Source organism: Cydia splendana, chromosome 2, assembly GCF_910591565.1.
Source record: "Cydia splendana chromosome 2, ilCydSple1.2, whole genome shotgun sequence".
Taxonomy (NCBI): domain Eukaryota; kingdom Metazoa; phylum Arthropoda; class Insecta; order Lepidoptera; family Tortricidae; genus Cydia; species Cydia splendana.
Genome location: NC_085961.1, coordinates 9966722 through 9993388, shown reverse-complemented (window position 1 = coordinate 9993388; position 26667 = coordinate 9966722). Strand labels below are relative to the sequence as shown.

The window sequence follows — 26667 nt, the reverse complement described above, 5'->3', positions numbered from 1 at the left end:
AATATTTTTTTATATTTTGCACATACGCGCGTCAAGATTAGCGTTAGATTGGCCGTGCCGACGGTTAGTAAAATGTAGGTATGTTGTAATTATATAATACTAGCCAAATAACCACTAACCTGTAAACTAATTAGGTCTGCGGAATAATGTCTAATTTCATCCAGAATTCCTTTCTTCCGGTAATCCCACTCTAACGCCCAACTCGGGCAGTACCCGTACATCTGTCTCGTGGCGTATTTGTCGCAGAGGACGTTGTAGCACATCACCGTAAATATACCTGAAAGTAACTACATTTATCAGCGAACACATTTGACGACCGGTCTGGCCTAGTGGGTAGTGACCCTGCCTATGAAGCCGATGGTCCCGGGTTCGAATCCTGGTAAGGGCATTTATTTGTATGATTGATGATACAGATATTTGTTCCTGAGTCATGGTTGTTTTCTATGTATTTAAGTATTTATACATTATACAGGGTGTCCCTAGCCATTGGACAAAGCCGAAATGTACATATGCATTAGGGTATTTAGAACCAGTATACAAAGTATCATAACAATCGGTGTAGCGGTTACGAAGAAATTAACAAATTACGATTTTTTTACTTTGGAGCAACCTGTATGTGTTAGTAGCTCCTGAGGTAATAAATAGTATGAAACCTTCTTCGACCGTTTTGATTATCTTTTTTATTTATGACATTACTAAGATTCTGACTTGTGACAAATGTCATCATTGCCGCACATTTTGAAACAAATTGTCAAAAGCACTGCCAATGATTAATACAGTATGTTTCTTTTTGTTGTCGATTATTGGAAATAACTTTTTTTTTGATAATTAATTTTTTTATCTTTTGTTCTAATTAAAAAAATATTACCGTTAGAGCATTTCTGAGAAGTAACCCTAAGTGGGATTTCAGGGTTTGTCCAATGGCTAAGGTCACGTTGTATATATCGTTGTCTGAGTACCCACAACACAAGCTTTCTCGAGCTTACTTTCTCGTGCTGATGTTGATATCCGAGCAAAGGCTCGCTACGCTCGTGGTTCGAAATGTGGATTCTTGAGCGTTGGGAGGGTTTCAAGGCAGGCGGGTTAAACAAACTTTGCTCCAGAGTGAAACAAAAAAAATTCACCACAGCAACGCGAGGAAAATACTAACTGTAAAATATTACAAATCAAATTCAAATGAACGTAATTAAATGTTTATCATTCAAAATAATTACTTATCACGAGCAAAAATTTTCATCAGAATACTTTGCCACACATGTGGAAAAAATGCAACTTTCTTATCATTATCAGTTTTTGAAGTACAAAGAGAACCTTTACGAGCTGGTGTGGTGAAAAATATGTATGTATATGTAGCTAAGCAACACAATACATATAAACTTATTTTAAGCAATGTTTATGCTTAAAGACCGCGTACTACGTAAAGGCAATTCACAGCTCCAACAATTTATCTAAATTCATTTAGTTAATTGGCAAGCAATTGTTCCAATTAGAGTTTCGCGACAAGTGTTCGTTGCGAGACCAATTAGTCGACGTTGACGTTTTGTTACGATGGCAGCGCATGTTGCGTGACATGTATAAAACTAATTCAACAGAGTTGTATTATGATGCATCTCCATTACAACCTCACCACCGAGCTATATTCTCATTGGCACGCGCCGCAATAGTCTTAGTATTTGTCTAATTGCATATCTTGAATCTTGGGCAGCCGCTTAAAGATATCGTGACTTCGCGGCTTTTCCCAGCGTCCTACAATTATGGGTTTCACCTGTATTCTTTCGAATGGGGATGAAAATGAGCCGTTTAGCAGTCACTCAAGCCGTCATCTTGTGAGCCCGGGGGCTAGTCGTGTAAGATGTATTAGAATCATTGTCGATGATTAGAAAATGGCGTATACAATTGTGTGGAAGCGCTTAACAGCTCGCAAGCATCTTAGTACGATAAAGACATAGAAAACTGTTAGAAGTAGGTACTAAATGAGGTACGAAGAAGACAACAACGACCTCTTAGAAACCGGACAGGAAATTAGACATGAGGGTCTTCTGGCTGGACTGTTTCAACGTATCCACTTATTACGTAAACTAACGTAGCACGACTGTGCTCTCTCACGCTGCATGCCATTATCTCAGATTTATGCGGACGCGGCGCGCTCGCAGTCGCACCCGTCTCATTACGCGGATCAAAAAGCGCTGGGACGATGAAATGAAACCAGCCGTCTAAATGTCGACTTCGTGGAAGACCTTGGCGGTGCAATTATCTGGATTTAATCGCGCCCCCGTCACTCAACAGAAAATGTAGCGACAATGCAGTAGTGTAAGTTCAAGACAAAGAGGTCGCAACAGAAGAACAGTTGAGAGACAGAACAATAGCAGGTGACCGGGCATAGAGCTGTGGCACGGACAAATTGATAACGATCATAAAGCGCATTCGCGTTCATGCTAATCGTAAAGGAGTCAATGTAACCCAAAAGCCATCAACGCTGCCGCAGCACGTGCTTTGGCAAAGTCCATTTTATGCGCTATGCAATTCAAGAAACGCGGCGCACATAACAAACGTCAAGTATCTTTTGATGCGACACGACACGGATCACGACCACGACAGGATTGTTTAAGCACTTCATAGTGGAAATAAAGCGAAAGGACACCCGCGCAAAAATAAATGACAATCTTCTTTAATATGTGGGTGCGTGTTTTCATTCCAAACTAAATAGACAACGATGATGAAATATTACGTGTATGAGTAAGTATCGCATCGATCAGCGAACAATGGAGGAAGGTGTCTCGCTACGGGCAGTTACATTACTTTTGATGGACAGGCCCATTGTATGACAAACTTAATGCGTTTTATAGGGCTCCATTGCAGTAGACTACACTATTATGGATCGATAGTGTCGATGCCACACACAAAATGTTGCACGTTAAGCAGGGTTCGGAGGCTGGCGTCCTGTGACGTGTGCAGCAAAAAGAAGCAATCGGAAAAGGCGTGGTAGCGCCGGATGTCAGGCAAGTGAAGCATGTCACGACGAGTGTGGGTGTGTCTGCCGCATCGTGCCACACCGCAACGCACCGGTTTTCGTCAACAACACAGCAGCCTGGCCCACGTAGAATCACTCATATTCTAGTCGAGAGATAATTAATTACTACGATACACAGCGTGACTAATGTGAGTAAACACTATAAACGTCGACAGACTTTCAATACGTAATTAATCTCGCGAAAGTAGTTCATGACGTAGGTATACCTTCGCTACATCATAACTAGAAATGTGTAAAAAACTGAAACAAATCCTGTCTAGTCATATTGTTTGTTATTTTTTGACGAGAAATAAAATAATATGATTAGGTTTTAAATATAAATACAGTTGTTATCTATCGCGTCGAATGATGATCCCCATGGTGACGGTTCCTTCAAGTCTATTTTAGTTGAGCTTAATACAAAAAATAACTGAAGAAATATGTATTTACCGTACCGATGATACATTTCTAAATAAGTGAATATTAGCAATTCCAAAAAATGTCTACAATTTTTTTACGTGACAGCTATAAGAATGAACGGTACATATAAGAATGAACTGCCTTATTAGGGATCATCATTCAACGCGAGAGATTATAGAAACTATTAATAAACTATACCTACTCTTCGACCATGGTTTTTTTACGGCAATCTAACTAATGTTTATTCAATCTAATATTATATTTAAACTCAAACAGAGCAAAGCCGCGAGCCGCGCAAATTGCAATATATCGTAAGAACTCAATAGGTGCTAACAAGGAGTTGTTAACGATCGTTTTTGAAACGTGCCTGCTCGGCTTCAGCTAAAGATTTCACCTTTGCTAATAATGAATCATCATTCCATTTACAAAGGTTTCTTGTTTCATGATTGGTCTGCTTTATCTCGTATATGTAGACTGAAATTGTGAACCAACTTGTTTGAAGAATAATATAAACACAAAGTTAATCATAACTTGGAGCGAAACATTGACAGGTAGGTATTCTCTACGACTGCAGCATAGAGCCGTAGTCGTTCATAATAATTTGCATAAGAAAGGCCATAATTGCAGCGGATCGAGGCGCTATTGAACGCGGTGCATCGAGCAGTGCAAAGCAACATATGGCTCGTTCGTATGAGAGCGCACATCTGTTCTAATTATTACGTCTGACGAGTAATTTAAATTTAACGAAGCCGAAGCCAAGTCGATATTAAAATTGCAAAAAAATAATGGTATTGGTGGACCAAGTTCTTATATGACTAATTATTAATAATAATAGTTAGTTGACGAAAGATCATTAATATCTTAATTTTGAAACTTTTTTCCGTTGATTTTCATTTTCATTCTAATTTAAACCTGTTCATTCACTCCCCAACCGATCCTATCATCTTAACAGCGCCACGAGATTGCGGAGTAGTACAAAAAATAAGGCCTACTTGCTTTAAAAAGTTCTTCGGCTGTATGACAAGTCTGTGTAGCCATAGGATTTCTCTTGGGAATATAGGAGTGTGCGGAAAGTACGGATCGCATTTGTAAGATTCATGTATGGCCATTAATCACATGTAATGGGTTAAATGCAATTGGAGTTACCTCGAGAATAGCATCAGGCCTTACGTGAATGATTTACCGTATGTTAAGTCAGCGTTCCGTTGAGGAGTTTGAATTGGTTATACAGCTTTTTTTCTTTCATGAAATTTTAACGGAAATGAAATTACAATATTTGATTGCATATAATACAGACTCTTCAAGCGAAGCTAATAAAATGAACACGTATTTATTTGTAGCAAAAAACATTACCTAAGTATCTACAAGGCACGTACTTACCCACTGTTACGGTTAATTGGGCAATTTGGGCAGCGGACTAAAGTGCGTAGCACGAATTGTTATTCTTATTGAGGTCTTTGACTAGGGCTGATGTCGAGGAAAGCATGAGACTTTTTATTTTTCAGTGTTGTACGATCTCATCTCGCCCTTTGGATCCATACTATAGGTATACCACGCTCTTCATCTAATGTAAGCGACCGCAGGAGAAGTATATTTTTATCAGAATAAATTTCTACTTTAAAGTGTTTAGCGTTGCGACAGGTTGCGGTAGTCATGTGAGTTGTTGACGCCTTTCGAAAATAATTTTATAATTCTACCACAAGAAGCGAAGCGCGAGAAAGGGGAGGCAAGTAGCTCTACAGTCCACTCTAGCACCAACACAACAAAATAATCGTTGTCCTTTTAAAATACGACAGCTGAGACAAAGTTGCGTGAAAAGTCATATCGAATAAATACATTTTATTGTCAAATAAATAAAACACCACTTGTGCCCACTGCATAACTCATGGATTGTGACACTTAGCAGAACAGCGCAAGACATTCTGATATACTACGAGCGCTATTTGTATTTGGATTTGTGAATAATATAATTTCATTTATAGTAAACATAATTTGATACCTAACCACATTTACTTCAATAGCTATGCTAAATTATAAAAGTATAAAAACCTATGTTTGCTGGACAAATAGGAAGATAAATCATATAAGGACCAGTAAGTAATCATAATACGCTCTGCCGCGCCACGCCTGTGTAAATATAATTTCAGATCAAGATCACAGTGTGTTCCATTACGGTTAGGTACGCAAAAGGAACATAATAATATAATTATGTTTTACCATGGCACCTAATAGGCATGTCCGTGTGAACCGTCAACTAAAAATACCTACCCGCTATGATTCCTCTTGAACCAGTTTATCATTTCGTTGTCTTGTAACACTTAATAGGTTGGTTAATGGTTAGCTGTTAGTGGAATATATTAATACATTTAACTTGTTTTTTATTTATATTATTTAAGATTTTTATTTTGGTTCCACAGTAACCATGACATGGTAATTAAGCAGATATTTAAGCTTATTCCTATAATTCAATATGTCAAGACAGTCCAGATTCGTTTATCGCGAAAGTCACCATATTCACATCGAACCAAACGGTCAAAAGTTTAAACTTAGTGTGTATATACCGGTGAGTTACCAATTGTACGTATACCCACAGATGTAACGGTACCGGCACGTATGAAAGATTCATGTACGAGTCACGATCGGGACCGATCCTGTATCCCGGAGCTCTCGTATGGGAACATTACCATAGTGATGGCGGGGCGGACCACGGTTGATTATATTTATGGGACGCGCCGCGTGCGCCGCGCCCATCGTGCCACTATGACACTTTATTAATGATCAACTCGCTAAGAATCTTATAGAAACATGTAACGTATTAGGCATATTGCAAATTAAAACATGTAGGTACCTAATCGTATATCGCTCTGAACTAATCTTGATGTGATCGTGGTAATTAAAAAACACTACAAGCTGACAACCACACAAATCGAACTAATAAGTGATGTTTTGTGATGTGCATCAAGAATAGAATACCTAGCTGTTTCAATTTGAGATAAATTGTGCAATTAAAAATAATTGAGGTGTCATGTACTTACAGGTAGGACGAGTTCTGTTAGGTCGCGTTAAGGGGATCCAAGGCCTCTGTGGCGGCAAGGTGGCAGTTACTGCAACAAAAGAAACAAAAAATAAAAAAATGAACCGCTTTACCACTATTAATTTTAAACAACGGATCCATCGAACATCGGAACGACGAAAAAATTAATTTGCGAGGTCCCGAACAATCGCAAAAACCTAGCAATATCCATACCGTTATTGTTGCTCGTGCCTCGTGCCCGAGTGTACATTGTAGATTTATTCGCAATTAAAGGCGTACATTCTGCAATAGCATTAAGCGAACCCTCATAATTCGCAGTGGGAGCAAAAAGTTGCCAGTTTGATAATGCAATCGCTTGCTAACATCTCTTGAGTTCGATTTACATTTGTTACTGTTTGAATACAGCCAACTAAAAAACCTAGGTCTATTGTTCCCCTTACTTTGTACCTACACTAAATAAGGAATTGCGAGTTACATACGGAAACTCCCACTGTTACAATAACGGCAAAGCCAAATCAATACACCAAAGTTAGAGTAGGTAACTTGTCATATACTTATGTACAATTTATTTTAGTTAATAACAACTTGTTTGCTTAGGATCATGGATAATATGGATCATGTGTTATCTGTAATAAAGATGAATTGAATTGAATTAGGCTTATTCATGGTATTCACTCTTGATTTGATAAGCCTTTATAAATTAATTTCATTTATTCATGCTGTCACATAGGTATACAAAAATATTGTCGTGTCATTAGGAAGATAGGATATGCTCTAACATCAGGCAGCTGTCTCCCTTATAGGCCACCTATTTCTCTCATATTTTGTAAACTACTTATATGTATGTTTTTGAAATAACAGTACAGTAAAAGCAAAAACAAGTAAAAAGTTACCTTTTCAAAATTTTAAGTCAATAAAAATAAGATTTTACCCTGTATCAGAGCAGAGCGCAGCTCATGCGGAAATAAAAATAAAATAAATGCTACCTCAAATTATGAAAAAGCACATCTTATTTAGCTAGCGACAGCTACAGCAAAAAATATTTTAACGCAGCTATCGTAACAGGCTTGCAGTCGATCAGATGCCTGATAAGATAAAACACATTTGTTACCAAGTGCGTTGCTTTGCTATCATCCTGTCGAAATATACCCAGGTAGAACTTACATAATAGTTTAGAGTTCGGTACTGGCCCCGTTTGTAGGTGTTACTCGTACACAATGGGATGGGATGTGGCGTGTTTTCCTGCTAACTTGGATAATGTTGACGTACTTAATCAACTCTTGTTAATAACTTATTAGCCCAGGCCACGTAGCCAAGATACCAATCGCTTACGCTCCGTAGCGATCGAAACGCAACTGTCACTGTCGCACTAATATGGAAGAGTGATAGAGAGATATAAAGCTTTTCGTTATCGAAGCACGATTGTAACCTTGGCTAGGCCGGCTGTTCCAGTGATAGTACAATATATCGATCCAATCGAGCAATCCAATTTAAGATTCAAATTAGACTGTCTTTCGGGAAATGTGACTTATCTTCAAATTAATCACCCAAACGTAACTATTTGGAATATATTTGGATTTGTTGGGAAAACCTTTTAGAATGGTACCTATCACCTGGAAAAGGGTTAATTACCGAAAAACCTTTTTAAAGGAGAAGGCTTAATTTGAAGTGACCCATAAATTTTCAACACTTGCATTAATAACAGATAAACGATATGTTACCTACCTACTTAATTTGTATCTTCTGGTCTATTGCGTTACCAAAAATAACAGCGTTATTAAAAATATGGATTGCCTCTTTAAATAGAACCAGACTCTCTTCAAAGCACAGTTCTTTTTCAAGCTTATGCTGCTGATGTGTATGGTTCCATCAAAGCAATGGCCAAATTAAGGGATACGTGAGATTTGTCAAGTGGTGAAGTCTCATCGATGCTAGCAGTCGCTCGGGCACGGGCAGAGGTGGCAGAGGCGTGAAGCCGGTGCAACCGGCGCGCGGGCGTCGCCTCATTACACTTTGTAATTAGGGCCGTGGGCTGCGTGCAAGTCGCGGCCCTGCACTAAATCACGACAGGCCTGGTTTAACATGCGCGACCGGCGCCCTCCGAACGGGCATAGCTCACAACGTCACAATGTACCTCTTTGCCCACGGCTTATTGAATATTTAATGTAAAAAAACTGCCGTGAAAAGGATGTCCTTTACATATTTTGAGGTAAACAACAGTACGTCGAGGTTGTTCACCCTATCGGGGCTTTGCGTGACGTTTCATTATCGCCATTTACGGATGCCGATAACTGCATAAGTCAAAGATTCGCACCGCAGCGACTTTCTCGAGTCAACTCTCGGGCTCGTCACGAGTTCCGACAGCGCTAACAAGCGGTACAAGCCAAACAACAAGGTGGTGCAAGAACCAACACACGAGTGGTGAATTGAGTGAAAGTCGAATAAGCACTAGATAGACTCAATGATAAGAATCAACATACTCTTCGCATTGTTCGCGCTCCGATACATGAGATAAGGCTTTCTCCGTTCGTCTGTCGCGAGCTACCGTAAAGATGCCTCGCAGTTTATGACTCTACATTTACAAAACAAGAGTTTATTTTTATCTTATTTTTTCTTGAAATAGTAAATAACAGGTGTAAAGGCAAATCACTAATCATTCCAGCAAAAATTAACTACATTTCAGGATTAGTGTTAAGTAAATAGTGTAGGCGTTTCTAGTTATAAAGGTTCGAACCCCGACTTTGTATTTTAGATTCTTTGAATCAATTTAATTTGACATTTTTTGGGATTAGGCTTCGAATAGCAGATTCCGGGTTACTTTACGATTCAACTGGGAAGCTAGTTATGTATATGAACTGTTGATTCTGTTGAGAATTTTTAGTTATATTTTCTCTAGTGTATATATGTTACTAGTTAGTGATATTAAAAGATTACTACCATACAGCACATAAACGATACACATTTCTTATATGTAATGAAGTAAATTAACAAGGAAGTCACAATGGTGTTAATAATAGCGGGATAGTAAAGACGCCCAATATTATTTGTAAGCGTGTAATAATATTATAAGACCCGAGGGCACGGGGTTAATCAATTCCATGCAAAACATTTTCAGTCCATTGACTATAGCATCTTCGCTAGACGCTGAGGAGCCGATGGAGCGAAAACCGGTATCCAGCCTATTGCATATAATATTAGAGCAAAACAACTATGCCACACTATATAAAAATGAACTATACTACAATCTTAGATTAACTTATTGTCAATTTAGAAATTTAAATGATAATTAATAAAGAAATAGCTACAGACACAACAAATGTATTCGTCTAATCCGTCATCCTACGTGTTTAAGAATTCCGTCAGTATACGTGACCGAGCCGTTTACAACTCGTTGTCATTGTCCTTCTGGATTACCGAGCAAAATACTGAGTTCTCTGCTCAGATCGTGCTGCCCTGCGTGAGCAGACTGCTCAACGCACACGCACGCATATCTTCTATCGTGCTACTCAGTTATATGAACCCATTGCATCTACGTATTGCCAATTTCTTAATTTATTGTCTTCTGTACTGTACCTGTCTAGTGTAAATTTCATTCGATAGCGTGACGTGACGTACCTACGCGTTTGCGTTAAGTGTCATTTTGTATGGGATTGTTAGTTTCCAAAACGTCCAGCTTGGCGCCCTGTTTAAAATCCCATAAAAACAAGACCGAATTGATCTCATAAGTGTTCCGTGAACAAAGTTTTGTACGGAACACTAAAGAGATAACAAAGATTTACACTAGGGGTTTTGTTTCAATTTTTTATAGGTTTAAGTACGAGTTGATGCTAACTTGTGGAGTAATGGCGGCATCGAGTAAGTTTTTGTAATAAAGAAAATATAAGGTCACATAAATAAAACCAGGAATAATATAGATATTTTAAAACGACAACAAGTTATATATAAATCATTAAACCGACAATAAAGTCACAAGATTAGGACGATGACCTCCGGCGGTGATTTTATCATAAAGCTAATATTTGACGACAAAAACATTTTTCGCAAAAGCAGCAAGACTGTTACAACAACATCAACATAATTATTTTTGTACACAGTAGATATTTTGACGGATAATACCCAAAAATAGAACTAGAAGTTATGTATATATGTTTTTGAAGTGGACCTTCCAGTATTTGTGTTGTGTACAAAAAGTAATTACTGCAATTACCTATTATTTATTAAAGGACGTTGTCGAAGGTATTCAAAACGGGGGATGGTTTAAGATCACTTTGAAATTATGTAGCAGTTACACTACCGCGTTCTGTAACTTAAACCAGTAAAAAACAGGAAACCACTTGAAAAAAAGGATCGTTTAAAGTCAAAACAAGATCGAAAATATTCAGCAACAGCAAATAATGAAAACAAATTTTAATAATAATAGATTAAGAGGATGTATGTACCTACTCCGTAAACACTATGGTGTTACTTTTTTCCATCTATTACATTGAGAGGGTTAGTTTAAGAATGTGCAAAAGAAGAATCGTTATAAGTGAGATTATAATTGCAAGCGATTAATTCAAGTAGCAAAGACCAAATGACAGGCTACGTGTAGCGGATGTGCTATTGGCGAACAAAGTGCACATGCGATAGGCGGCAGTGGGCGGCTCTACTGTCCTAAACATTAATGCATTTAACCGGCTTAAACTGCTTTTCGCTTCAACGTAGGGTTTATTAATTATTACATAAAACTACAATACTCGAGGGCCATACACATATTCATTCATTGCTGCGGTTAAGTTGCGGATATATTTATTTTAACACTTTTACGGCTGTATGGTAAAGTTTTGTTTGTTTGTTTTCACCACACCAGCTGGTAAAGGCTCTCTTGATTGTTCAAAAACTGATAAGTAAGTTGCATTTTATCCACATGTGAGGCAAAGTAATCTGATGCAAATTTTGTTGAGTAGTAGTTGATATGACTTTAAAATTATGATTTTGTGTTTCGCTCGGTGGCAAAATTTGTTTAACCGTCGTGGCTTGGAACCTATTAAGATTAATATTAGCACGAGCGGTTAAACAACAACTTTGCTCCCTTGTAAAACAAAAAACTATTATCTCTATTTTTTTTTCTCACAGAATACCGCTATGCCTAGTTATCGAATGATGGTTTCGTATCTACTCAATTTCCGTTCATCTACTCCAGCATATATATTATTGGGTGCACTACGTCTGTTGCGAAACTTGCGAGGCGAACGCCAGTCACGAACTTTTACTATAATTACTGATGGGATGACATCACGGTTGCATTATTTGGCGTCACGCTATTTTGATGATCGTTTGTCGTTGCGCTCCAGTGGTCCCAGCAGGGGACTGTACAATTTTAGTATTGAATGCTGTGGGTTTTACGAAGATCAAAACACGTAACTACATTTTCTCCTGAATTGACAACGAATGAAAGTAATTATTCAAAGTGTTTGAAAGAACTTTGTCTAGAAAGGATACATACGAGTAAAGGGCCTTAAATTGTTAGGTTAGGTAAGGTAACGTTAGATTGTGTGTATCAATGTGTCAAATTGAAGTTTTATTAAGTTACGAACTATGTAAACGGTTACACGGTTACCTACATAAAATGTTTCCAAGGTAGTGACGGACAAAAATATGGCTAAAATATGCAATGAAGCAATTAGCCAATAGAAAAATCAATGATATCGAAAACTGTGTCGCGTAAATGAATTATAGGATTTTCAATTTACATTCCTTCTGGCTAAATGCCTGCTACTTCCCTATTCCCTAGCATGGTTTAGACCTATATTAGGTATGTGCGTGCATTTTAGCAACTAAAAGTTAAAAGTTTAATTTTTATTGTATGTTAGTCAGTAAGATATGTATTTATGGGCCAGAGTATCCTGAACATAAACGACATTTGTTTTTTTTATAGGTACCTAATCCCTTTTCGGTGTATTGCAACATTATAATTAAATTGCAACCCAACTAACTACTAACTAATTGTAACTACTGGGAATAACCACAAATATATCTATCAGCTTTTAATATTAATTTAGTTTTTTGCACCGAGCACCGATTAAAATATTGTTGATTAGGCGGCACGGCCCGCCCCATGCGGCGGCGAGTACAATGTGCATTTTTTGCTGGGTCAATCTTAATTTACATCGCGACTAACTCTGTATGTAATCATCGCGTTTGCCCACGCCGTGTCCTCGCGTCCGTTCACGGCCAAGGCCAGAGTGATAATAAATAAACGCGCAATGATGAACGACGTGCTACCAGGCAAAAAACAAGCGCGCGCGCAGGCCCACGTGGGGAGTCTTTATGAGCCTCTGACAACGTTTAATGACTCGGAAAATTACAAAGCTACCGAAGTATCTATCCCAACGCATCATTGTCATGAAAATGCTTCGCGTGGCAAAAGGTGATGGCTCTGTGGAAAGAATATAGATAATGGCAAATTGAGAATAGGAGATTCAGCCTTTTTTTGTTATAAATATGTATAAATTCAATTATATGGAGTCAGTTGGTACAGATTAATTACATCGTAGTGACTAGACTAGGAATTATGCTTTTTCAAAGAATCTATCTATTCTTTTTATAATTAGGTTTTTATTTTATAGGTAAGTTTCTTTTATTTTAGTATTAATTTTAATTTGTTTGTAGTTCTAGTTTAATTTAATAAGTTATTTTTAGTTAATATGTTATATATACATAGGTATTATGCTAATGCTAAATGTCATATATCATCAGACCTCAAATAGGACCTTATCTTGCCAACCTAACGAAAAATTTGCAGTGTTGCCACACAAAATATAACAAACATCGACAAAAGTGACACATCGCAAAGACAAACAACCTAACAAGAAATATTGCGTTCCATTTCAAGCAAACTTTAAACGTTTCGTTATAACATCATGGAGAACATGGACGAACAAATGAATTCACTATTTAATAAATTGAAGGGAGAACTCGAAAAACAAACAAATATAATAAATCAAACGGTCCAACAAACTATTTCGTCAACAATAGATGAAAAGTTAATGCCGATTAAACAGGACACCGAACAACTGAAACATGAAAATAACATGCTGAAATCAAAAATGAAAAACGTGGAAATAGAATCGAAGCGGAACAACTTGATCATTCACGGCGTGGAAGAAAAAGAAAGAAACAATACAGAACTGATGGAAATAGTTCTGGAAACTTTAAACAATATTGACAACAAATTAAACAGTGCTGAATGGGACAAGTGGGAAATTAGCAGAGCAGAAAGATTGGGAAAAAAGACCTATAATAAAATAAGACCGATTAAAATAACTGACATTAGGATGGCGAAACATGGAACTTCTAAGAAACAAAAAATATTACCCAAAAAATGTGAAAATTACTGAAGACTTTACAAAAGAAGTTCTTGAAGAGAGAAAGACCCTTATACCGAAAATGATAGAAGCTAGAGAGTCGGGAAAATACGCCATCATAAAAAACGACAAACTTATAATCAAGGAAAAAAGGGTAGAACACCAAAACAAAAGAAAAAGGGTACCATCCTCACCGCCGTCCACACCACCAAATAATTCCAACGGGACCGAAGAGCAAGCAAAAATTATCCGGCCTAACAAACAATCAAAAACAACGCAGTCAAAAAACTAAAATCAAAATATAACCGGAAAAGAAAACCCCATAATAATACAACACCACCAATAAATCAAACTACAACAATACTCCCCAAGCCGATTGGTCAACGTGGGGATTGCGACCAATACCCTTCTACAAAGAAAATATGTACATACCAAGCCTAAAAAGTGTTTAAATGTGAACAACACTATAGATACAGAAACATATAATCAATACAACAGTAACAATAACAACAACACTAAAATAAGAATAGCGTCGTATAATGCAAGAACCCTAAGATCAGAAGATAGATTAGAAGAACTATGTTACGAATTAGACAAGATCACATGGGATGTCCTTGGCCTTTCGGAGGTTCGAAGACAAGGAGAAGAATGTATCAAACTTCAGAACGGGCATACCCTGTACTACCGAGGGGATGACAATGTCAGTCACGAGCATGGAATCGGTCTCCTGATTCATAGAAGACTCAGTGATAACATCAAATGTATTGCCTCAGTATCGGATAGGATAATATATGTTATACTCCAGATTACCGAGAAGATTACTCTTAAAGTGATACAAGTATACGCACCAACTAGTACTGCATCAGACCTAGAAGTGGAGAAATTCTACGAAGACATTAGGGTAAAAGTGGGATAGATGCCGAAGGGGGATACATGCCTCACTTTACACGTAGCAACCTGTGCGAACAATAGGTCTGCGATTTTTAGTTTAAATGCAAGCTTGCCCCCTCCCTCCCGCCAGTTAGTGCCGAGCGCTCCGAGGGGATGGACGTATTGCGAGCTATGACACGGGAAACATATTGCACGACGAAAATTTCGTGGATTTGCATTACGTTAAATCTTTGCGCGCTCGGAACTTTTGATGTGATAGGGTAAGTATTTATATTGTTGTTATTGTGGTCTGTATATGTCTTGAATTATTATTTTATAATGTTAATTAAGTACTTTTTAACACGACTTATTTATTTAAATATAGGGCGTCTATCCCATCGTTAAAGGATTCATGCCCTAGTTTTTGTGAGTATAGATGCCCTTAAGGAAATCTATCCTACCCTTAAGGGCATCTATCCCTCATTGTATTGTAATAAAAATATTTTCCATTTTTATACAGATGCCACGAAAGTATGTGAAAAAAGCCGGGGCGCGACCGTACGGACTGTGGACAGAAGAGGCTCTTCAAGCCGTCTTTCAAGACCTTAAAGATAACAAATATATAATGTCCCATAAATGAAGTATCTCAACGTTACGGAATTCCATCTAGGACTTTAAGAAGACGTTTCGCAAAACAAGCTTTAATGGTGCCATTCAGCTAACATTGAATAAAGTATTATAAAATCAAAATATTCTTTGATTTATTTCTTAGGGCAACTACCCCCCGGGTCAAATTATGTCTGGGGCATCTAACCCATACAGTAGGCATGTATCCTCTCACGTAAGGTTTTTTTGTTACATTCATTATTTAACAACGAACATCCACAGAATCAAATTATCTCAATAAGTTTCTTCGTTAATACATGGACTAATAATAAAAAAAAATTGAGGCTATTCCAAGCTTATCTCCTGCATAATAATTGGACATTTGAAAAAGTGGGGCAACTATCCCACTTTTACCCTAGTGCTTGCATCCGTGACAACAAGAGCACATACATAGTAGTAACTGGGGACTTCAACGCCAAAATAGGCGCAGAAAGAGATGACACAGAAACTTTTATTGGCAGATTCGGCTTCGGATCTACCTGGTTAACTTTATAGAACAAGAAAAACTGTTTCATATGAGTAAATTTTTCGATAAGAGACCTGTGGCCTATCCCACAAAACTTACAATTACAATTGTACAAGTGTCAAGTTACAAGTTTGTAATAATACAAATGTGCGTACCACAAAATATACAAGTAACAAATTTGTAGTGGAATATTCTTACAAATATGTAAATTGTATCGACAAGTCTACAATTTATTGTATCACAAAACTTTACATACGCTACATATCTTTTCCGGAAAATGTACAAATTTGTAGCTGACAATTGTTTTGTGCTACATTAAATTGTAGTAATAATTATACATATATGTAGAATTGTACCTACAATTTAACAATTCTCTAAACGTGTGTCGCACCATCTTGCTACAGTTGCAACTTACGAATACTAGTAATTGCAGTATACATGGTGTGTCTGACATTAAATCCAGGGCTTGATTTTACTCGCTAAACTGAGCTACTTTTACTATGGGACCAACCCTAAAATCGGGGAAAAAAATTTGGCTTTTCCATAGAAAACGTCGACATCTGATCAGCCAAAATGTATGAAAGGGTAAAAAAAAATTTCGGGATTTCGGGGTTGGTGCCAGTGTTGGGCATTCAAGAATAAAATCATTATTTGAATAAGAATTCGTAGGAATAAAATCATCTCGATTTTATTCCCGTCAAAAATATTCAAATAATTTTGGTCGGAAATAATTCGTATGAGAAAAAATTGAATGAGAATAACTTATTCTTAATCAAATAAATATAATCATGATTTTTAATTGAAATAATATTCCACGAATAAAAATGTAGTTCGGGTACCGTATAGGTACTAATTACGTATAGTTAGGTACATGTAATAGTAGTTAGTCTCTTGTCTAATTTATAACTATTTTATCGAATAAAATCTTACAAATTGACTGTCGCATAACGCATAGTTTCAGTAACCGTATTATTGTTAATTTACTAATCAAATCATTAGGTTCAATTTAACTGGTCTAGGGGCCTAGCCAAGATGCCAATCGTTTGCGCTCCGACAACGAAGCGCTTTGTCTCTATCACTCTTACATATTAGTGCGATAGAGAGACGGAGGTAGCGTTTCGTTGAAGTAGCGCAACCCATTGGCATGTTGGCTACGCACTCAAGGTGCCTAGCCAAGATGCTAATTTTTGTTTTTAATTTAATAATCAAATCATCAGGTAAATTTAACCGTTCTGGGGGCCTAGTCAACATGCCAATCGCTTGCGCTCCAACAACAAAGCGCTTTCTGTTTCTATCACTCTTACATATGAGTGCGATAGAGAGACAGAGATAGAGTTTTGTTGTCGTAGCGCAAACGATTGGCATATTGGCTACGAACCCAAGGAACCTAGCCAAGATGACAATTTTTGTTTTTAATTTAATAACCAAATCATTAGGTAAATTTAGCTGTTCTGGAGACCTAGCCAACATGCCAATCGCTTGCGCTCCAACAACGAAGCGCTTTCTGTCTCTATCACTCTTACATATTAGTGCGATAGAGCGACAAAGATAGCATCTGTTTTCGTAGCGCAAACGTTTGGCATGTTGGCTACGCTCCCAATGTGCCTAGCTAAGATGCCAATTTTATGTTTTTATTTTAATAACCATACATTAGGTATAGCTGTTCTGGGGGCCTAGCCAACATGCCAATCGCTTGCGCTCCAACAACGAAGCGCTTTCTGTCTCTATCATTCTTACATATTAGTGCGATAGAGAGACAGAGATAGCGTTTCGTTGTCGTAGCGCAAACATTTGGCATGTTGGCTATGCACCCAAGATGCCTAGCCAAGATGTCAATTTTTGTTTTTAATTTAATAATCAAATCATCAGGTAAATTTAACCGTTCTGGGGGCCTAGTCAACATGCCAATCGCTTGCGCTCCAACAACGAAGCGCTTTCTGTCTATCACTCCTACATATTAGTGCGATAGAGAGACAGAGATAGCGTTTAGTTGTCGTAGCGCAAACGATTGGCATACTGGCTGCGAACCCAAAGTGCCTAGCCAAGATGACAATTTTTGTTTTTAATTTAATAACCAAATCTTTGGATACAATTTAGCTGTTCTGGGGGCCTAGCCATTATGCCAATAGTTTGCACTCCGACAACGAAGCGCTCTCTCTGTCTCTCTATCGCACTTATATATAAGAGTGATAGAGACAGAAAGCGCTTCGTTGTTGGAGCGCAAGCGATTGGCATGTTGGCTAGGCCCCCAGAACAGCTAAATTTACCTAATTTGGTTATTAAATTAAAAACAAAAATTGGCATCTTGGCAAGGCACATGGAAGCGTAGCCAACATGCCAAACGTTTGCGCCACGACAACAAAACGCTATATGTCTCTCTATCGCACTAATATGTAAGAGTGATAGAGACAGAAAGCGCTTCGTTGGCAAAGCGCAAGCGATTGGCATATTGGCTAGGCCCCCTGAATAGCTAAATTGTACCCAAAGATTTGGTTATTAAATTAAAAACAAAAATTGACATCTTGGCTAGGCACCTTGGGTGCGTAGCCAATATGCCAATCGTTTGCGCTACGACAACGAAATGGTATCTCTGTCCCTCTATCGCACTAATATGTAAGAGTGATAGAGACAGAAAGTGCTTCGTTGTCGGAGCACAAGCGATTGGCATCTTGGCTAGGCCCCCAGAAAAGCTAAATTTACTTAATGATTTGGTTATGAAATTAAAAACAAAAATTGTCATCTTTGCTTAGCACCTTGGGTGCGTAGCCAACATACCAATCGTTTGCGCTACGACAACGAAACGCTATCTCTGTCTCTCTATTGCACTAATATGTAAGAGTGATAGAGACAGAAAGCGCTAAAAACAGCTATATTGTACCTTATGATTTGGTTATTAAATTAAAAACAAAAATTGGCATCTTAGCTAGGCACCCAATCGTTTGCGCTACGAGTGCTACGACAACGAAATGCTATCTGTCTCTGTATCGCACTAATATGTAAGAGTGATAGAGAGAGACTATGCGCAACTCTACGGAGCGTCAACGTTTGGCATGTTGGCTAAGCACCCTGATCGGATGATAGAACTAGATAGCGTATAGCGGAACTCTTCAATGTGTACTATACCTAAACTAAAGTAACAAATATCAAATCAATCCGACTTTTAAATAGAAGGGTGAAAATCAACTTACAAAATTTAACCTATTGTACTACAAAAATTAACTTAATTCTAAATAACATTTTAATTGAATAAAACCTTACTTAGAATAGCCTCACTTCTAGAATAATTATTCTGTTTTTTATTCCGCATTTAAAATAAAAGTCACATGATTTATTCACCTTAATTTTATTCTAAAATAACTAGTGCAAGAATTATTCTAATTCAAATTGATTTGAATAAGAATAAAATTTCTGTTTTTATTCTTATTCTTATTCAAGTTAATTTTTGCCCAACTCTGGTTGGTGCCATAGCAGGCCTATGGAACTCGCCGCGCGAGCTCGGATTAATACCTACGAATCCGCTCGCGTTCACGGTAGACAAGCAAGCCAGTTGGTTGCCACACGCGCTAACGTACGCACGCGCGCTCGAATATCCCTGTGAGATCATTCATACGAAGGAAATGTCATCGCAACGAAAAAAAAAAATTACAGAGCTTGTAGTATTTATGGCTGCAAAAATACAAAATGCATAACACTCTCGCATAAACGGAATATTAGGTACCTATTATAATTTAAGATTTAGCTTTCCTTTTATTTCACTCCGCTGTTTAAGTAGGTATTTATTTATCATTTCTAAGCGTCAGCAACCCTAGCGTTGTGCCGGTGCGCGCGGTGCGGGGAGCGGCGCGTCGAAGGTCATTCCATTGTATTATTGCGTAGGTATCAAAACGGTAGGTATTTGCGTTTTCTTTGAGAGATAAGTATCTGTTCGTAAGAACTATTATATAATCTGTGGCCATAGTAAAAGTAGCTCAGTTTAGCGAGTAGAATCGAGCCCTGGATTTAAAGCCCCATGGTCAGTAACACACAGTATTTTATCATATTTAGCGATTCCAACCATTTTTATATATACCTACCACGAAATATTTAGTTCAAGTAGCAGTGATAGTGATCCTAGGTGTCATGAATTTCATATATACATATATAATCCCAATTTTACTTAGCTTTAATTTCATTTACGAAATACTCATAGGTACTGGATAAAAAAAATGCATATAGGTACTCAAATTGAGCTTACCATCGTACGCTTTTTCCAATTTTGCCACATAGTGTCCCTTAAGTATTTCCAATCTTTTTACATTATTCCTAAATCAATTAAAATTTCTCCTTCCTCCTTATTTACACGGTGTGCGTCAATTTATCACTGAATTTACCTAAGTTTTTGTTTTCATTAATGAGGTTTATAATGGTCAGTTTAGCTTGCAAATAGAGATTGCAAATCCGAATCTATTTTACAAAATCCGGATTTTCGGATAATTTTCACGCCGAAATCCGAACTTCGGATAAAATCCGGATTTAGGGAATGTTTTCTTGGTACCAGGAATCAATTAAAAAAAAACGACTTTCTAATAAGATATTAGTCTTTTCATTTCCTGTAATAGTCTTATGATCAAATAACAAGTTATATTAATTACACAGTCTCGGGGGTCTCGACCCCCGCTCCGGTGGTCTCGACCCCCGCTCCGGATCGTTCCTAGCGCAGAGGTTGTCCATCGCGGTTCAACGCGGTAACGCAGCAAGTGTGATGGGCACCTTTGCGCCGGGGGCGATACGGGGTGGGTTATTTGATTAGTTTTTATAGGTTAGTTTGGGTTTAGTTGTAATTTATAGTTTTAGAGTTTACTGATAGTTTATTTCTTAGTTCTTAAGTGAAATTGACATTAATGTAATTCTCGCTTATTAATTAAATGTAAAGTGTAATATAATATAAATAAATATATGTTTAATTTAATTATAGAACCATTACACAGTTATATTATATCAATAACAAAAGCAACTTGGAAATAAAAAAATATCTTCTTTAATAATTTTAATTAAGAATCCTACAGTCACAACACTGAGATCAAAATTTCTTGGGGGTTTTAGCACATCTCCACTGCGGAAGTTGCGGAACCTAAGTCAAAGTCAAAGTCAAAATATTCTTTATTGAGTAGGCTTAGCAACAAGCACTTTCGAATCGTCAGTTACAAATATTATCTTATATGCTAAGACTTCATTCAGAGCAATTTATTGAGGCAGGCCTATATCGCAGTACCCCGTTACATATTTCGTCGCGAAACATGACAGCGTCGAGAGCTAATCAAGAAGAAAAAAGGACAACCAGAACCGCACCTCACGGATTAGCTATTGTTTCACTCTCGATCCGCCCAGGTATCGCGGGGAAACATGTAACGCGCTAACGCGGTACCGGTAATGCGGCGTCATTTTAGTGGCAGTGGTATGGTATATAGAGATGTGTTAAAATCCTAATCCCAAGCAAGGAAGATTGAGGCCTGTCTGCCCATGCTGATGCTAGCTCTGAGCTTATTGCATTGCCTTTCTTGGAACTCTTGAACTTACTTTCGGTCGTTGGTCCATTTGTCTCTTAGGAGGTATTTCTGGTCTGTGTAGAGTTTGGTAAAATGACATTCGGATGCGCGAGGCAACAGAACAGGTCACAACAGAACAGATCATAATAGATCAGGTTAGAACAGAACATGTCACAACAGAACAGGTTAGAACAGAACAAGTTACAACAGAACAGATCACAACATAACAAAGTTTTGGAATTGGTCTATTTTAATTGTTAACAGAATGGGTATGGTACCACGGGTATCATAGAGCATTGACTGAATATAATAAACAAATCAGGGAGGCAAACATTAGGTCATGGAGAAGGTTCCGTCTAGACAGGGCAATCGTACGGGGTGCGAGGCACTCCTCACGCGCATCCGAGTTGCATACATCGCCATTGTTAGTAGCTCGGTACTACTTACAGGACTAGCGGATCTTATTTGAAATGTTCTTTGTCTTATGGGCAGTTGTGTAAAAGTCTGTGACAACCCTACTGTGTTCTTATGCGGTGTCTGCATTTACGCAAACATCAAAGGCGTCGGTTCACTGTTACTTTTTACACTGTGGTTCTGTGAAGATATTGCCCAAACTCATAAAGGAGCAAGAACTTACATAATACTCTCCAAGACACCAACCAACTATCTCGGTCTCACGGTAACACGGTAACAGTAACACGGAAGAGGAACTTGCTCAGAGACACCCCCTTCCCCCGGTTCGTACTCAACCAGTAATACACAGCTTTGCACCCATAGGAATTCTCGAATCCACAGGGCACGCAATATCGACTTGAATATAGCAACAAACACCTTTAGACCAAACAAAATAAATGGTCATTGGAAAAATGTAAACCATTTAAATCGGCGGCACGTTTACAGCAATCTGCATCTGGCGCTTATATTCCGAGCAAGTTTCACGTGGCGAATCGTACCAGATAAATGGACTCGGGTCAAGGTAAACTTCATACCAAAAGCAGGGAAAAAGGACAACTACTAACAGCCTAATTCCGTCAGTCCATTAATTGTCTAACATCGTTTCTACTCATATTTAATTACACAAACGGGTCTACCGCGATATAATTTCATTTATCGCGGTAGACCCGTTTGTGTAATTAAATATGTGTACAAAACGCGAGAGTTTAAAGTGTTATATCGTTTCTACTCAAAACTTCTTCTTTTCTTTTATCAAAGGCCACTACCTCCACACGATATCCAATCTAATGCAAATAGCTCTAAAGACAATATTCAAATGGTGGCAAGCAGTGCGTCTACATAATATGCACATAAAACAGGCCAAATACACATGGCGCTCTCAAGCATTAACCAAACTCAAGGCCTGGCTTTTTGCAAATATAACCCTTAGCATGCCCACTGAACACGTACACCGAATGTCATTTTACCAAACTCTACACAGACCAGAAATACCTCCTAAGAGACAAATGGACCAACGACCGAAAGTACGTTGAAGAGTTCCAAGAAAGGCAATGCAATAAGCATCAGCATGGGCAGACAGGCCTCAATCTTCCAGGCAGAAGTCTTCGCCATCAACAAATATATAATGCTTCTCTGCGACCTGGAAACCTATGTAGCGAACATGCACACTACTACAAACGCAACGCTATCTATGTAAAGGATGATTGGCCATATTTTCTTATTTCGAAAGAGATTAACCTATGAGCCCTAGCCCTTTACAATAATTTGAACTTTACAGTAAAGGAAATCATGTCGAAATTGCATCTACGATTTTTATTATTGAAGATAGCCCATCTAGCGTCGCATAGTTGAGCTACAATCACAAGTTCTACTACTCCGCAACATATATGTCAACCTTATTACATTTAAATAAAGTTGATTTTTGTACTAAACAATCAAAAAATCCTAGCGAAAATATTGAAATACTAGCTCTTGCCCGCGACTTCGTCTGCGTGGAATTCGTGACAGCAGCTAAAGTAGTTATAGCGCCTGGATAATGCTTATAGCAATCATTCAATTCGCGTATTGCTTACTTCAATTATTAGGCAATTCATTAACTCTTTCAAGTCCACCCGCCTTTGCACTCTCTTCAGGGATGATTTCCCTGATTTTCCCCGGGACTCGAACTATCTCTATACCAAATTTCAACTAAATCGGTTCAGCGGCTTAAGCGTGAAGAGGTAACAGACAGACAGTCAGACAGACACACATTCGCCTTTATAATATAGTGAGTGAGCCTGGCAACCCCCCCCCTCTACCCGCTTGACGCGTATTTGCAGTAATCAGAACATTTTAACGGTGCAAAAGGCAATTTTATAATAGTTTAACAAAAAATCCGAAAATTCGGATTTGGGTTTAAAAATCCGGATTTAGAAACGGATTGAAAAATTGGCGGATAATCCGGATTTTCGAAGTTCGAATAATCCGGATTGCAATCCCTACTTGCAAATCCATTGTAATGTCAGTTGGTATGTAAATGCTCGTAGATAGATCAAGATCACTATATAAATATAATTGATGTAATTCTTGCGTATTGCGTATAAAGTGAAACTACCTTCAACATTAAATAAGCAAAATAAATTGTTACATATTTGTAGTTGTAACATTTCAATTTTTCGCTTGTATATTTACAAATCAACAATTCTACAATTATGTAGCTGTCGTGACACTCGTGACATACCTTTATTCTTTGTGATACGCTTTCACAAAAATGACATATTTGTATACTGCAGACTTGTAACGAATACATATTTGTAATTATTGTGGTACATTTTTTTGTTTACAATTTAACAATTTTATCGAATTGTACACTTGTAAAGTTTTGTGGGATAGGGCACTGCTAGAAAATGAACTTGGATATCTCCGGGGGGAAAATATAAAAACGAAATTGACTACATCTTCTGTAGCCACAAAAGTATAGTGCAAGACGTCAACGTCCTAAACAGTTTCTACACAGGAAGTGACCACCGTGTAATGCGAGCTACTATATACATTAACAAGCGCTTGCAAAGATATGCCTCCATAAGGGCGAAGAACATAAAAGTTAATACGGTCCAACTTAACATGTGCAAAGATCAGTACCAACATCGGCTGACTCAAGAGCTAAGTCATTTAAACAAAGATTGTGACCATGAAACAATCATTCACACCATACAAAATGCCCTGTACGGGATAGCGCGAGATTTAACATCTGGATCAGCAAAAGTAAACCGGCAAAAGTTTAGTACTGAGACCCGGGACCTTCTGGAAGAAAGGAGAACTCTACTACGCGAAGGCAAAGGGGGAACAGAATACTTTAAAAACCTTTGCATTAGAACTAGAAAACAAGTCGAAGCAGATATTGAAACATATCGGGAAAAAACCGTTAAGCATATAATAGACAAATATCAGGGTCCTAAAGTATTTTATAGAGCTTTAAAATCAGGAACGAAGCAAATCACTAAACTCTTAGATGAAAATAACCAACTTGGAATAGAGTTAAAGCAACTACTAGAAATAACACATAAATATTATTCAAAGTTATACACATCTCAAAACCCCAAACCAAGAGGAGTGGCGAAACGCAAAATTATGATCGTTGGCTCTGAAGATGTTCCGGAAATAACAACACGCGAAATTGAACATACCCTCAGAAAAATGAAAAATGACAAGGCACTCGGCAGTGATAACATCATTATTGAAATGGTAAAGGGTGGAGGAGATAGAGTGATTGAGCTACTTAAAACGGCTTTCAACAAATGCTTAGAGGAACAAACTATACCCGAGATTTGGAATTGTGCCACAGTCATCCTACTTCATAAAAAAGGCAACAAAGCAGATTTAAACAACTATCGCCCCATCAGTTTGCTCTCACACCTGTACAAACTTTTTACGAAGATCATTACTCTACGCCTCACCAAGAAACTTGACTCATATCAGCCAATGGAGCAAGCTGGATTCAAGAGTGGTAACAGCACGTTGGATCATATATTGTCCATGAGAATCATTATAGAAAAGACGACTGAATATCAAATGCCTCTGTGGTTAGCATTTATAGACTACAAAAAAGCATTCGACAGTGTTGAAACATGGTCGGTCATAGAATCACTACAAAATGCACGTATAGATCACCGATATACTGCTCTAATAGAAAATATGTACAAGAGAGCCACCTTAAAAGTGAACCTACCCCCGCTGACAGAGCCAGTTCGAATTGAAAAAGGCGTACGACAAGGTGATACGCTTTCACCAAAATTGTTTACTCTGGTGCTAGAGGACATCTTAAAAAGCCTAAACTGGGAAAATCGTGGATTGAATATATGGGGTAGTCGCTTAAATAAACTGCGGTTCGCTGACGATATTGTTTTGTTGGCAAGCAACCCCACTGAGCTCCAGAGCATGATCCAAGAACTCAGCGACGCTTCCATACGGTGTGGCCTGGAAATTAATCTAGACAAGACAAAAGTTATGACCAATACAGATGTCAAGGCGAGTATCACAGTTAACCATACCGCCATCGAAATTGTCGATAAATACGTGTATTTGGGACAAGAGATAGTGACTGGTAAGAAGAACCAAACCAATGAAATCAACAGACGCGTACGACTAGCCTGGGCAGCCTATTCCAATCTCGAGTTTGCCTTCAAAATGAACCTTAAGGCCGAACAAAAAGCACGCATATTTGACCAATGTATCCTGCCTGTTCTCACTTATGGAGCTGAAACCTGGGTTTTCACCAAAGACATATTACATAAACTGAACGTTGTCCAGCGGGCGCTAGAGAGAAAACTGGTGGGGGTCACATTGAGAGACCGTAAAACGAATGAGTGGCTGAGACAGCAGAGCAAGGTCACGGATGTTGTAAAACGCGTAGCAAATTTGAAGTGGGAATGGGCTGGTCATATAGCACGAAAACTGATTCGTGGAGTAAACGACTACTCGAGTGGCGACCATGGGGGGAAGAGCGTCCTCAAAGTAGACCTAAGATGCGTTGGGACGACGACATCAAAAGGACTGCGGGAAAGAAGTGGCTCCACATGACCACAGGACCGTGACGAATGGCGTAAAATGAAGGAGGCCTACACCCGAAGGGTAGAAAAAGGCTAAAGAGAGAGATAGAGAGAGGTATTATGCTAGATAAAAATAAGAACCTCCTTCTTTTTGAAGTTGGTTAAATGTTAGGTACCCGCGTCATAAACCACTCGACTGACACGTTGTTCAACTAAATTGCTTTTAACACACTTAGAGTTTTGACCACACGACCCAAATATACTCACATGGGTGTACAACTGTACGTGTACCTACACGTTACTTACATACAAACGAGACATGACGTAAACTGCTAAAATCAAAATTTT

The 26667-nt window shown here is 38.1% G+C and overlaps 1 protein-coding gene across 2 annotated transcripts in view; it reads right to left on the bottom strand.

The window, feature by feature from the left end:
- The window catches only part of LOC134803332 (CCR4-NOT transcription complex subunit 6), a 205930-nt gene that overhangs the window by 11563 nt on the left and 167700 nt on the right, over window positions 1–26667 (bottom strand). For both annotated transcript variants that reach the window (XM_063776129.1, XM_063776138.1), the window contains 2 exons: window positions 6466–6534; window positions 120–277 (listed from right to left, as the gene is read on the bottom strand). In XM_063776129.1, coding sequence (XP_063632199.1) covers window positions 120–277; window positions 6466–6534 — 227 coding nt within the window. The remainder of the gene's footprint in view (window positions 1–119; window positions 278–6465; window positions 6535–26667) is intronic.